Consider the following 14,899-nt stretch of genomic DNA (forward strand, 5'->3'; position numbering starts at 1 on the left):
ACTCGGTTTTAAATTGGCTCCCCGTATTTTGAGGCTGTGCCCCTAGTTCTAGTCTCCCATACCAGTGGAAACAACCTCTCTGCCTCTATCTTTTCTATCCCTTTCATGATTTTAAATGTTTCTATAAGATCACCCCTCATCCTTCTGAACTCCAACGAGTAAAGACCCAGTCTACTCAATCTATCATCATAAGGTAACCCCCTCATCTCCGGAATCAGCCCAGTGAATCGTCACTGTACCCCCTCCAAAGCCAGTATATCCTTCCTTAAGTAAGGTGACCAAAACTGCACGCAGTACTCCAGGTGTGGCCTTACCAATACCCTATACAGTTGCAGCAGGATCTCCCTGCTTTTGTACTCCATCCCTCTCGCAATGAAGGCCAACGTTCCATTTGCCTTCCTGATTATCTGCTGCACCTGCAAACTAACTTTTTGGGATTCATGCACAAGGACCCCCAGGTCCCTCTGCACCTCAACATGTTGTAATTTCTCCCCATTCAAATAATATTCCCTTTTACTGATTTTTTTTTCCAAGGTGGATGACCTCACACTTTCCGACATTGTATTCCATCTGCCAAACCTTAGCCCATTCGCTTAACCTATCCAAATCTCTTTGCAGCCTCTCTGTGTCCTCTACACAACCCGCTTTCCCACTAATCTTCGTGTCATCTGCAAATTTTGTTACACTACACTCTGTCCAGTCTTCCAAGTCATCAATGTATATTGTAAACAGTTGTGGTCCCAGCACCGATCCCTGTGGCATACCACTAACCACCAATTTCAACCCGAAAAGGACCCATTTATCCCGACTCTCTGCTTTCTGTTCGCCAGCCAATTCTCGATCCATGCTAATACATTTCCTCTGACTCCGCGTACCTCTATCTTCTGCAGTAACCTTTTGTGTGGCACCTTATCGAATGCCTTTTGGAAATCTAAATGCACCACATCCATCGGTACACCTCTATCCACCAATCTCGCTATATCCTCAAAGAATTCCAGTAAATTAGTTAAACATGATTTCCCCTTCATGAATCCATGCTGCGTCTGCTTGATTGCAATATTCCTATCCAGATGTCCCGCTATTTCTTCCTTAATGATAGTTTCAAGCATTTTCCCCACTACAGATGTTAAACTAACCGGCCTATAGTTACCTGCCTTTGTCTGCCCCCTTTTTTTAAACAGAGGCGTTACATTAGCTGCTTTCCAATCCGCTGGTACCTCCCCAGAATCCAGAGGATTTTGGTAGATTATAACGAATGCATCTGCTATGACATCCGCCATCTCATTTAATACCCTGGGATGCATTTCATCAGGACCAGGGGACTTGTCTACCTTGAGTCCCATTAGCCTGTCCAGCACTACCCTCCTAGTGATAGTGATTGTCTCAAGGTCCTCCCTTCCCACATTCCTGTGACCAGCAATTTCTGGCATGGTTTCTGTGTCTTCCACTGTGAAGACCGAAGCAAAATAATTGTTTAAGGTCCCAGCCATTTCCACATTTCCGTTATTAAATCCCCCTTCTCATCTTCTAAGGGACCAACATTTACTTTAGTCACTCTTTTCCGTTTTATATATCTGTAAAAGATTTTACTATCTGTTTTTATGTTTTGCGCAAGTTTACCTTCGTAATCTCTTTCCTTTCTTTATTGCTTTTTTAGTCATTCTTTGCTATTGTTTAAAATTTTCCCAATCCTCTAGTTTCCCACTAACCTTGGCCACCTTATACACATTGGTCTTTGATTTGATACTCTCCTTTATTTCCTTGGTTATCCACGGCTGGTTATCCTTTCTCTTACCGCCCTTCTTTTTCACTGGAATATATTTTTGTTGCGCACTATGAAAGAGCTCCTTAAAAGTCCTCCACTGTTCCTCAATTGTGCCACCGTTTAGTCTGTGTTTCCAGTCTACTTTTGCCAACTCTGCCCTCATCCCACTGTAGTCCCCTTTGTTTAAGCATAGTACGCTCGTTTCTGACACAACTTCCTCACCCTCAATCTGTATTACAAATTCAACCATACTGTGATCACTCATCCGAGAGGATCTTTTACTAGGAGATCGTTTATTTTTCCTATCTCATTACACAGGACCAGATCTAAGATAGCTTGCTCCCTTGTAGGTTCTGTTACATACTGTTCTAAGAAATAATCCTGTATGCATTCTATGAATTCCTCCTCCAGGCTACCCTGTGCGATTTGAGTTGACCAATCGATATGTAGGTTAAAATCCCCCATGACTACTGCCGTTCCTTTTTCACATGCCTCCATTATTCCCTTGATTATTGCCCGCCCCACCGTGAAGTTATTATTTGGGGGCCTATAAACTACGCCCACCAGTGACTTTTTCCCCTTACTATCTCTAATCTCCACCCACAATGATTCAACATTTTGTTCATTCGAGCCAATATCATCTCTCACAACTGCCCTGATATCATCCTTTATTAACAGAGCTACCCCACCTCCTTTCCCTTCTTGTCTATCTTTCCGAATCGTCAGATACCCCTGTATGTTTAATTCCCAGTCTTGGCCACCCTGCAACCATGTTTCTGCAATGGCCACCAAATTATACCCATTTGTAATGATTTGTGCCGTCAACTCATTTACTTTATTTCGAATGCTCCGTGCATTTAGGTAGAGTGTTTTAATCCTAGTTTTTAAACCATGATTTTTAGTTTTGACCCCTCCTGCAGCCCCTTTATATTCAGTGGCCCTTTTTGTTTTTTGCCTTGGGTTTCTCTGCCCTCCACTTTTACTCATCTCCTTTCTGTCTTTTGCTTTTGTCTCCTTTTTGTTTCCCTCTGTCTCCCTGCATTGGTTCCCATCCCCCTGCCATATTGAGAGGGGATCTCATAGAAACGTTTAAAATTCTGAAGGGTTTAGACAGGTTAGATGCAGGAATGTTCCCAATGTTGGGGAAGTCCAGAACCAGGGGTCACAGTCTAAGGATAAGGGGTTAGGACTGAGATGAGGAGAAACTTCTTCACCCAGAGTGTGGTGAACTTGTGGAATTCTCTCCCACAGAAAGTTGTTGAGGCCAATTCACTAAATATATTCAAAAAGGAGTTAGATGTAGTCCTTACTACTAGGGGGATCAAGGGGTATGGCGAGAAAGCAGGAATGGGGTACTGAAGTTGCATGTTCAGCCATGAACTCATTGAATGGCGGTGCAGGCTCGAAGGGTCGAATAGCCTACTCCTGCACCTATTTTCTATGTTTCTATGTTTTTTTATGGTGAACAGTTAAAATCATACAGCACAGTAGAAGGCCATTTGGCCCATTGTGCCTGTGCACTTTGACAGAGCACTTCTGTTATTCCCACGCTTCTGCTGTTTCCCTCAGCCCAGCAATGTTTGCCTTTTTAAGCAGAGATCCATTTCCATTTTGCAAGTTACTATTGAATCTGCTTCCACCACCCTTTAAGGCAATGCATTCTAGATTACAGCTCGCTGAGTAAAAAGAGTTCTCCTCATCTCCCCTGATTTTTTGCCAATTATTTTAAATCTGTGCCCTCTGGTTACCAACCCTTCTGCAGTGGAAAGTTTTCCCCAGGTACTCAATCAAAACCTGTCATAATTATGAACACCTCCATTAAGTCTCCCTTGACCTACTCTGCTCTAAGGAGGTGTGGGCCACACGAGACTCCGGCCGGTCCCACATGGTGTGGCTCACTCAATGCCTTCAGGGTAAATCGGGATGTGCAATCAACACTGAATTGCCAGCATTGCACACATCCCAAGAACACATTTAAAAAAAGTTTTCTACATCAGGAATCCAGAGGCATGTCAATCTTTCTAAAAACAGTAAGAATGAAACCAGCCACCATCGACGAGGCACCGGATTCAGACACGTAAAAGGCACACCCAGCCCAGACAATCCGACAAAGTCCTCCTCACTAACATCTGGGGATTGTGCCAAAATTGGAGAGCTGTCCCACAGACTGGTCAAGCAACAGCTTGACATCATCATACTCACTGAATCCTACCTTTCAGCCAATGTCCCAGACTCCTCCATCACCATCCCACCTACAGAACAGACCCACCAGAGTTGGGGGCTAGTGGTATACATTTGGAGGCGGGTGTGGCCCTGGGAGTCCTCAACATTGACCCCAGACCCCATGAAGTCTCATGGCTTCAGGTCAAACATGGGCAAGGAAACCTCCTGCTGATTACCACCACCCCCCTCCCTCAGCTGATGAATCAGTACTCCTCCATGTTGAACAGCACTTGGACGAAGTACTGAGAGTAGCAAGGGCACAGGATCTGAGTAGGGAACTTCAATGTCCATCACCAAGAGTGGCTCGGTAACATCACTACCGACCAAGCTGGCCGAGTCCCAAAGGACATAGCTGCCAGATTGGGCCTGCAGCAGGTGGTGAGAGAACCAACACGAGGGAAAAACCTACTTGACCGCGTCCTCACTAGTCTAAAGGCTGTAAATGCAGCTGTCCATGACAGTATTGGTAGCAGTGATCAACGCATAGTCGCTGTGGAGACGAAGTCCTTGACGACGCCCACCATTGTGTTGTGTGGCACTACCACCGTACTAAATGGGATAGATTCAGAACAGATCTAGCAGCTCAAAACTAGGCATCCATGAGACACCATGGGCCATTAGCAATCTGTAACCTCATGGCCCAGCATGTCCCTCACTCTACCATTACCATCAAGTCAGGGTTCAATGAGGAGTGCAAAAGAGCATGCCAGGAGCAGCACCAGGTGTACCTAAAAATGAGATGCCAGACCTGAGAAGCTGCAACACAGGACTACATGCAGCGGAAGCAGCATGCTATAAACAGAGCTAAATGATCCCACAATCAACGGATCAGATCAAAGCTCTGTCGTCCTGCCACATCCAGTCGTGAATGGTGGTGGACAATTATACAACTGGAGGAGACTCCATGAACATCCCCATCCTCAATGATGGCGCAGCCCAGCTTGTGTGGGCAAAAGACAAGGCTGAAGCGTTTGTAACCATCTTCAGCCAGAAGTGCCGAGTGGATGATCCATATCGGCCTCCTCCTGAGGTCCCCACCATCACAGAGGCCAGTCTTCAGCCAATTCAATTCACTCCACGTGATATCAAGAAATGGTTGAGTGCACTGAATACAGCAAAGGCCATGGGTTCCGACAATATCTTGGCTGTTGTGCTGAAGACTTGTATTCCAGAACTAGCCGCGCCTCTAGCCAAGCTGTTCCAGTACAGCTACAACACTGGCATCTCTCCAACAATGTGGAAAACTGCCCAGGTATGTCCTGTCAACAAAAAGCAGGACAAATCCAATCCGGCCAATTACCGGCCCATCAGTCTACTCTCAATCATCAGCAAAGTGATGGAAGGTGTCGTCAACAGTGCTATCAAGCAGCACTTACTCACCAATAACCTGCTCATCGATGCCCAGTGTGGGTCCCGCCAGGACCACTCAGCTCCAGACCTCATTACAGTCTTGGTACAAACATGGACAAAAGGGCTGAATTCCAGAGGTGAGGTGAGAGTGACTGCTCTTAACATCAAGACTGCATTTGACCGAGCGTGGCACCAAGGAGCCAGAGTAAAACTGAAGTCAACGGGAATCAGAGGGAAATCTCTACACTAACACAAAGGAAAATGGTTGTGGTTGTTGGAGGACAATCATCACAGCCCCAGGACATCGCTGCAGGAGTTCCTCAGGGCAGTGTCCTCGGCCCAATCATTTTTAGCTGCTTCATCAATGACCTTCCTCCATCAGAAGATCAGAAGTGTGGATGTTCGCTGATGACTGCAGTGTTCAGTGCCAGTCGCAACTCCTCAGATAATGAAACAGTCCATGCCACATGCAGCAAGACCTGGACAACATTCAGGCTTAGGCTGATAAATGGCAAGTAACATTCGTACCACACAAGTGCCAGGCAACAACCAACTCCAATAAGAGTGTGTCTAACCACCGCCCCTTGACATTCAACTGGATTACCATCGCCAAATCCACCATCAACATCCTGGGGGTCATCATTGACCAGAAACTTAACTGGACCAGCCACATAAATACTGTGGCTACAAGAGCAGGTCAGAGGCTGGGTATTTGGTGGTGAATGACTCACCTCATGACCAATGTTGCCTTTAATTTTTTTGAGGTGTGCAGCGGGGCTGCACAACCAATTCAAAAAGCCACTCATGCGCTGTTTTCCCCATAAACCCCGGTGCGCGGAGCTCTAGAGTGCTGTGTAACCGCACAATCCAAAGGAACATTGCTCCCGAGTCCCCAAACCTTTCCACCATCTACAAGGCACAAGTCAGGAGTGTGATGGAACACTCCCCACTTACCTGGATGAGTGCAGCTCCAACAACACTTAAGAAGCTCGACACCATCCAGGACAAAGCAGCCCGCTTGATTGGCAGCCCATCCACCAGCTTCAACATTCACTCCCTCCACCACCGGTGCACCGTGGCTGCAGTGTGTACCATCTACAAGATGTACTGCAGCAACTCGCCAAGGCTTCTTCAGCAACACCTCCCAAACCCGCGATCTCTACCATCTAGAAACATAGAAAATAGGTGTAGGAGTAGGCCATTCAGCCCTTCTAGCCTGCACCGCCATTCAATGAGTTCATGGCGGAACATGCAACTTCAGTACCCCCTTCCTGCTTTCTCGCCATACCTCTTGATCCCCCTAGTAGTAAGGACTTCATCGAACTCCCTCTTGAATATATTTAGTGAATTGGCCTCAACTACTTTCTGTGGTAGAGAATTCCACAGGTTCACCACTCTCTGGGTGAAGAAGTTTCTCCTCATCTCGGTCCTAAATGGCTTACCCCTTATCCTTAGACTGTGACCCCTGGTTCTGGACTTCCCCAACATTGGGAACATTCTTCCTGCATCTAACCTGTCTAAACCCGTCAGAATTTTAAACGTTTCTATGAGGTCCCCTCTCATTCTTCTGAACTCCAGTGAATACAAGCCCAGTTGATCCAGTCTTTCTTGATAGGTCAGTCCCGCCATCCCGGGAATCAGTCTGGTGAATCTTCGCTGCACTCCCTCAATAGCAAGAATGTCCTTCCTCAAGTTAGGAGACCAAAACTGTACACAATACTCCAGGTGTGGCCTCACCAAGGCCCTGTACAACTGTAGCAACATCTCCCTGCCCCTGTACTCAAATCCCCTCGCTATGAAGGCCAACATGCCATTTGCTTTCTTAACCGCCTGCTGTACCTGCATGCCAACCTTCAATGACTGATGTACCATGACACCCAGGTCTCGTTGCAGCTCCCCTTTTCCTAATCTGTCACCATTCACATAATAGTCTGTTTCTCTGTTTTTACCACCAAAGTGGATAACCTCACATTTATCCACTTTATACTTCATCTGCCATTCATTTGCCCACTCACCTAACCTATCCAAGTCACTCTGCAGCCTCATTGCATCCTCCTCGCAGCTCACACTGCCACCCAACTTAGTGTCATCCGCAAATTTGGAGATACTACATTTAATCCCCTCGTCTAAATCATTAATGTACAGTGTGTAAACAGCTGGGGCCCCAGCACAGAACCTTGCGGTACCCCACTAGTCACTGCCTGCCATTCTGAAAAGTACCCATTTACTCCTACTCTTTGCTTCCTGTCTGACAACCAGTTCTCAATCCATGTCAGCACACTACCCCCAATCCCATGTGCTTTAACTTTGCACATTAATCTCTTGTGTGGGACCTTGTCGAAAGCCTTCTGAAAGTCCAAATAAACCACATCAACTGGTTCTCCCTTGTCCACTTTACTGGAAACATCCTCAAAAAATTCCAGAAGATTTGTCAAGCATGATTTCCCTTTCACAAATCCATGCTGACTTAGACCTATCATGTCACCTTTTTCCAAATGCGCTGCTATGACATCCTTAATAATTGATTCCATCATTTTACCTACTACTGAGGTCAGGCTGACCGGTCTATAATTCCCTGTTTTCTCTCTTCCTCCTTTTTTAAAAAGTGGCTTTACATTGGCTACCCGCCACTCGATAGGAACTGATCCAGAGTCAATGGAATGTTGGAAAATGACTGTCAATGCATCCGCTATTTCCAAGGCCACCTCCTTAAGTACTCTGGGATGCAGTCCATCAGGCCCTGGGGATTTATCGGCCTTCAATCCCATCAATTCCCCAACACAATTTCGCGATTAATAAAGATTTCCTTCAGTTCCTCCTCCTTCCTAGACCCTCTGACCCCTTTTATATCCGGAAGGTTGTTGGTGTCCTCCTTGGTGAATACCGAACCAAAGTACTTGTTCAATTGGTCTGCCATTTCTTTGTTCCCCGTTATGACTTCCCCTGATTCTAACTGCAAGGGACCTACGTTTGTCTTTACTAACCTTTTTCTCTTTACATATCTATGGAAACTTTTGCAATCCGCCTTAATGTTCCCTGCAAGCTTCTTCTCGTACTCCATTTTCCCTGCCCTAATCAAACCCTTTGTCCTCCTCTGCTGAGTTCTAAATTTCTCCCAGTCCCCGGGTTCACTGCTATTTCTGGCCAATTTGTATGCCACTTCCTTGGCTTTAATACTATCCCTGATTTCCCTTGATAGCCACGGTTGAGCCACCTTCACTTTTTTATTTTTACGCCAGACAGGAATGTACAATTGTTGTAGTTCATCCATGCGGTCTCTAAATGTCTGCCATTGCCCATCCACAGTCAACCCCTTAAGTATCATTCGCCAATCTATCCTAGCCAATTCACGCCTCATACCTTCAAAGTTACCCTTCTTTAAGTTCTGGACCATGGTCTCTGAATTTACTGTTTCATTCTCCATCCTAATGCAGAATTCCATCATATTATGGTCACTCTTCCCCAAGGGGCCTCGCACAATGAGATTGCTAATTAATCCTTTCTCATTACACAACACCCAATCTAAGATGGCCTCCCCCCTAGTTGGTTCCTCGACATATTGGTCTAGAAAACCATCCCTTATGCACTCCAGGAAATCCTCCTCCACCGTATTGCTTCCAGGACAAGGGCAGCAGGTGCATGGGAACACCACCACCTCCATGTTCCCCTCCCAGTCACACACCATCCTGACTTAGAAGTAGATCGCTGTTCCTTCATCATCGCTGGGTCAAAATCCTGGAATCACTACCTAACAGCCTTTGTGGGCATAACTTCACCACACGGACTGCAACGGTTCAAAAAGACGGCTCACCACCACCTTTCTCAATTAGGAATGGGCAATAAATGCCGGCCTTGCCAGCGACATCCATGTCCCATGAATGAATAATTGAAAAAACCCAGAACCCTAACTAACCCTAACACAGTCCAAAACCACTAAGTTGCCCTAGCCCATATTAGTGCCAGAGTCAAAACATCAGCACAGCCTTTAACACTATAAATGATCAAGCTGTGCCAATGTTTGTTGAACAAAATTAATTTAATCGCGATATCACTTTGTGGAAAAGTATTTGCACATTATTGTCACATCCAAGCAGGCGAAACAACACTGTCACTCTATACTGAATTTGGCTTATTCTTACAAAGCTGTGATCGTGCCTGGACACTGGATGACAGGTAAACATAACACACCATACCTGGAAATTAAACTTTACAGTTTCATCCACGTCATCATTGCGGATGTCAAGTTTTGTTATTAGATTTCTGTAATAAATTGAAGATATTGGTCAATCAATTGCTTTTCTTTACAGATTGAAGCCTGTTACACCCTAATTCTGGGTGCAGGCATGGCATAATAAATTGTGAAATAGGGCAGAGTCTGCGCTCAGCAGTGGAAGCTCACAATTAATACAGGCAGGAGTTTGATGAATGTACATTAATGCAGCCAAAGTGATTCCATGTCCTTCACACCCACAATACAACAGTGCCTGTTCCTGCCCACAAATTAAGAACAGTGGCCGAGGTCAGACGCTTCTTTTAAACAGCAGAAAGGCTCAGCACTGTGTAAAATTGCTTCCTTTGGCAGTGGCAAGCAATTTCCTGGAATTAGAAGTACTGAGTGTCATCCATTCCCCATTGTTTGACACTGGACAAGGTAAAAGCCTACCCATTGCAGGCCCAACGTATGACATCTGGCGATCCCCAGATACACCTATTTAACACAGGCACAAAGAAATCCATGTTCTCCAAGGCCATCATCAAGCAGAGAATGTAATCTTGAAACTATGAAAGGGCTGGGACTTCCTCCAACAGAGTCCAGCCAGAGTGTCGGACATCATTGTGGTTTGCACACTTCACAACCTTCTTGAGTGATGAGGGGTACATAAGGGGTACATAAGGGGTGGTCATCCATGACGTGGAGAATGGTGGGAGGCTGCCTGAACCCAAAATTCCCAGCTGCCAGAGTTGACCAGCAAAACGGGATTGATTTCAGTGACCCTCTGCTGAAGAGGAGGTAAATTGACAAGGTTCCCACTCTTAATTATTATCCATTATCTCCTGTTGAAAAGTGTACGTGTGGTCAGGACTGGGATCAGCTGTGCCCCTATCCCCTGTAAAACACTCAGGGGCCGGAATTGTCCCTCTCCTTAAGCCATGCAGCAGAGTGGAGTGGCCGCCGACTTTTCGTGCAATGGCCGCTTATCATCCAATTGCCCTTCTGAGGTTTCCCGGCGGTGCCCCGATCCCCTCTCCCTCTCCCTCTCCCTCTCCCTCTCCCTCTCCCTCTCCCTCTCCCTCTCCCTCTCCCTCTCCCTCTCCCTCTCCCTCTCCCTCTCCCTCTCCCCACCCCCCCCCCCCCCACCCCCCACCGCTCCGTGTTAAGCGCGTCATCACTGTGTACACCGCCGATCTAACCCCCTCGGAAAATCTTCGGCCCGCACGGTGGTGCCAAAAACTGGTTTTCCCGATGGTCCAGTGAGGCTGTGGCCTTCTGCAGCGGGAGTGCCATGTTGGCCCAACAATGATGCCCCTGGGTTTGGCCAGGCCACCAACAGGCAGCCCAGCAGCCTCTCGAGGGTCAGACCGCTGGCCCGGCCGAAACCCTCCCTGGTGGACCAGTGGGCCAAAGTTTTAAAATTGCGTAGTCACCGCCCTGTATCCGCCCCTCAGGTGTAGTCACCGCCCTGTATCTGCCCCTCTCACGTAGTCACTGCCCTGTCACCGCCCCGTATCTGCCCCTCTCCTGCAGTCACCGCCCTGTATCCACCCCTCAGGTGTAGTCACCGCCCTGTATCTGCCCCTCTCCTGCAGTCACCGCCCTGTATCTGCCCCTCTCACGTAGTCACCGCCCTGTATCTGCCCCTCTCCTGCAGTCACCGCCCTGTATCTGCCCCTCTCCTGCAGTCACCGCCCTGTATCTGCCCCTCTCACGTAGTCACCGCCCTGTATCTGCCCCTCTCCTGCAGTCACCGCCCTGTATCTGCCCCTCTCACGTAGTCACCGCCCTGTATCCGCCCCTCAGGTGTAGTCACCGCCCTGTATCCGCCCCTCAGGTGTAGTCACCGCCCTGTATCTGCCCCTCAGGTGCAGTCACCGCCCTGTATCTGCCCCTCAGGTGTAGTCACCGCCCTGTATCTGCCCCTCAGGTGCAGTCACCGCCCTGTATCTGCCCCTCAGGTGTAGTCACCGCCCTGTATCTGCCCCTCAGGTGCAGTCACCACCCTGTATCCGCCCCTCAGGTGTAGTCACCGCCCTGTATCTGCCCCTCTCACGTAGTCACCGCCCTGTATCCGCCCCTCAGGTGTAGTCACCGCCCTGTATCTGCCCCTCAGGTGTAGTCACCGCCCTGTATCTGCCCCTCAGGTGCAGTCACCGCCCTGTATCTGCCCCTCAGGTGTAGTCACCGCCCTGTATCTGCCCCTCAGGTGCAGTCACCGCCCTGTATCTGCCCCTCAGGTGTAGTCACCGCCCTGTATCTGCCCCTCAGGTGCAGTCACCGCCCTGTATCCGCCCCTCTCCTGCAGTCACCGCCCTGTATCTGCCCCTCAGGTGCAGTCACCGCCCTGTATCTGCCCCTCTCGTGTAGTCACCGCCCTGTATCTGCCCCTCTCGTGTAGTCACCGCCCCCATTAAGAGCAACTCTCCGATCCGAATAAAGAAAACCAAAAAAAGAGCAGAATTTTGCTCAAAAGGCAACCTCAACCACAGCTGAAGTAAATACCATTGAAACGGGGTGTGTGCGCTCCATTTCGGGCGTGGGGCAATTTCGGTCCCTCAGTGTCTAAATTCTACAACCTTGAGGACAAAACACTGGAGGGCAACCAGCACCTGGACTGCACATGGCTTACAGGAGACAAGGGTCAAAAAAGAGTAAATTGGTGGAGAAAAATAAAGATATAAGAACTATAATGATTATTTTCAGCCACGGAGATTTTGAATCCCACTCTCTGAACACATAAGAAAAGCACAAAAGGAACTCGTCAATATGTCCCGTCCAAAAAAACCACAAAAACAATGGCTCCGAACGTGGTGGGAGCGAAGGCCCGCCCGTTTCTCAGCGGTCCCCGGGCTGAGCGTGAGTTTTTGCCGCCCGCTGCCACTGGAGCCAGTCGGGCGGGAGTTTAGTCGCGGTTCTGTCAGGGACAGTGGGAGCGGGAGATGGGGAGGTGGGAGTGGATGACAGCGGGAGTCGGGGGGCAGCAGTGGGAGTGGGTGGGCAGCGGGAGTGGATGATAGCGGGAGTCGGGGGGGGGGGCAGTGGGAGTGGTTGGGCAGCGGGAGGTAAGTGCAGGCCCCTCGACTCGGCAAACATTGCAGGCTGTGCACCGTGCATAGGCGAGATTTAGAACATTTGTTTCGTAGTTTCTTGTGGCCGATGACATCACTTTTGCCGCGATTGGGGCTGATGGCATTGCTGCCCGTGCGCAATAAAAGCTCGCTACTCACTTGCATCTGCCAGTTGCAGAGAGGTCAGATTTGGAGAGATAAAAACTATCTCATCATAGAATCATAGAAATTTACAGCGCAGACGGAGGCCATTTCTGCCCATCGTGTCCGCGCCGGCCGACAAAAAGCCGCACAGCTCTTGGACAGCAGCCCTGAAGGTTACATATAAACCTATGAACAATGAACAATGGCGGAAAGGCAAAGAGCACCCATCCCAACCAGTCCGTCCCACACAAGTGCGACACCCCTTACACTGAAACATTCTACATTCCGCCCCAACCGGAGCCATGTGATCTCCTGGGAGAGGCAAAAACCAGATAAAAACCCAGGCCAATCGGGGAAAAAAAATCTGGGGAAATTCCTCTCCGACCCATCCAGGCAATCGAAACTAGTCCAGGAGATCACCCTGGATGTATTCATAGAAACATAGAAAAATAGGGCTAGACTTTCCACTAGGGGTCCATCGCTGAAAAAAATGGGCCTTGTTCCGGCGATGTGGAACGTCTCAGCCTTGCTGATGGCTGGTATCGCTTTTTTTTGTTGCGATTATTCACTTGGCCTTAGCCCGGCGATGTGGAATGGCCGATGTGGTTCTCCAGTGATGTCACGAACGCCCACCGAAAACGGAAGTGAAAAAAAAAGCTTCCCTCGCAACGGCATTCTGCGCATGTGTTAATTTATTTTGGGGGGGCCGACTTTTTTTTTTACTGCGTTTTGGGAGGTCAGGGGTCATCACACATGCTCAGAAGGTACAGGGTGGAGGAGAAAGAGAGAGAGAATCAATTGAAAAGGCACTGAGACACATGGCTGAGATGAATAAATCGCAAGTGGCTGCATCGGAGGGAGATGGGAAAAGGGCAAAGCCCTTTAGTGATGAGGCTAATGAGGCCCTAGTCAGCGAGGTGATTGCATGCTGGGGGGACTTAACTCGGGGTGCTCATCGAAAACCCCCACCGCGTGCATATCGAAAAATCTGGGTAGAGATTGCTGCCATGGTGACCTCAGCATCTAATGAGGCAAAGGGCTCGGACCAATACCGTAAACGTTGGAATAGCCTGGTGGCTGCAGCAAGAGTAAGTAGCATTTTATTTTACTTATGAAAATTGAGAGTATAAAATTAAATCCCCTGGATGGAATTATATTTAATGATTCATACATGTATTACATAAACTCCATTTTAAGATCCCATAAAGTCCATAGCGAGATGTATATGTGTCAAGCTATAGCATGTAATGTTTTAACTGTTGTGACTCCATGATATGACCTAGTCTATTAGCTTATGCTTACACACTGCTCATTTCTCGTTTGCAGAAGATATCGACTAACAGGGCAGAGCAGAGGCGTACTGGGGGAGGGGGGGGGGGGGCTCTGCTAACGGACCCGGAGGAGCATGCGACCATGCTCGTCGGCCCCGAAACTCATTCGGTCACCACACGCGGTCTGGCAGAGCCCAGCGATGCATCTCGTGAGTAATGTGCCGAACAGTATTAAAGAGTAATGTACTGTGATGTCCTGTAAATATAATGCAATACGGAGTATACGATTTATGTCATGTCATGTCATGCATGTAGCCTTTGTGCATAAGAAGCAGTTGCTGCAGCTTTCTGGGGCAGTGAAATGTATTGATATGTAACGTCGCTCGTTAATGTGCACCCTTATGCTCTAAGCTCTTTAATAATCTCTCATTTGCTTTTGTCACCCTGAAACCTTGGTCAAGATGCACCTTCACCGACAGGAAATGTTGAGGAGGAGGAGGAGGAGCACCAGATGCCTACTGAGACAGATGAGGAAGAGGACAATGACATTTTTTTGGGGGGGATGATTCTGCGGTCGTCTCAATTGAGACAGAAGAGGCACCAAAACCAAGCGGCGTGCAACCGGCAACACCGAGGCGCCCCATTTTGCTCACGCTGACGCCACGGAGGCCGGGTCAGCGAGGTCAGCAATCGCCTCCGGCTGATCACTTGGAAGGCTTGATGTCCCTGTACGTGATAGGTCGCGACCTTCTCCAGGGGTTCACACAATTTGCGCAAGACTTCTCACGGGTGTCTGCCTTGCTATCCGATCTAATGGAGGTAGCACGGCGGACCCTGGAAGGGGCCCTTCGACATGCGTTGC

The 14,899-nt window shown here is 48.4% G+C and overlaps 1 protein-coding gene across 2 annotated transcripts in view; it reads right to left on the bottom strand.

Annotated features, from left to right (window-relative positions):
• The window catches only part of LOC139226240 (integrin alpha-E-like), a 244,876-nt gene that overhangs the window by 47,402 nt on the left and 182,575 nt on the right, over window positions 1-14,899 (bottom strand). For both annotated transcript variants that reach the window (XM_070856861.1, XM_070856862.1), the window contains one exon: window positions 9,532-9,598. In XM_070856861.1, the coding sequence (XP_070712962.1) occupies window positions 9,532-9,598 (67 nt within the window). The remainder of the gene's footprint in view (window positions 1-9,531; window positions 9,599-14,899) is intronic.

The sequence above is a fragment of the Pristiophorus japonicus genome, chromosome 16, assembly GCF_044704955.1.
Source record: "Pristiophorus japonicus isolate sPriJap1 chromosome 16, sPriJap1.hap1, whole genome shotgun sequence".
Classification (NCBI taxonomy): Eukaryota; Metazoa; Chordata; class Chondrichthyes; family Pristiophoridae; genus Pristiophorus; species Pristiophorus japonicus.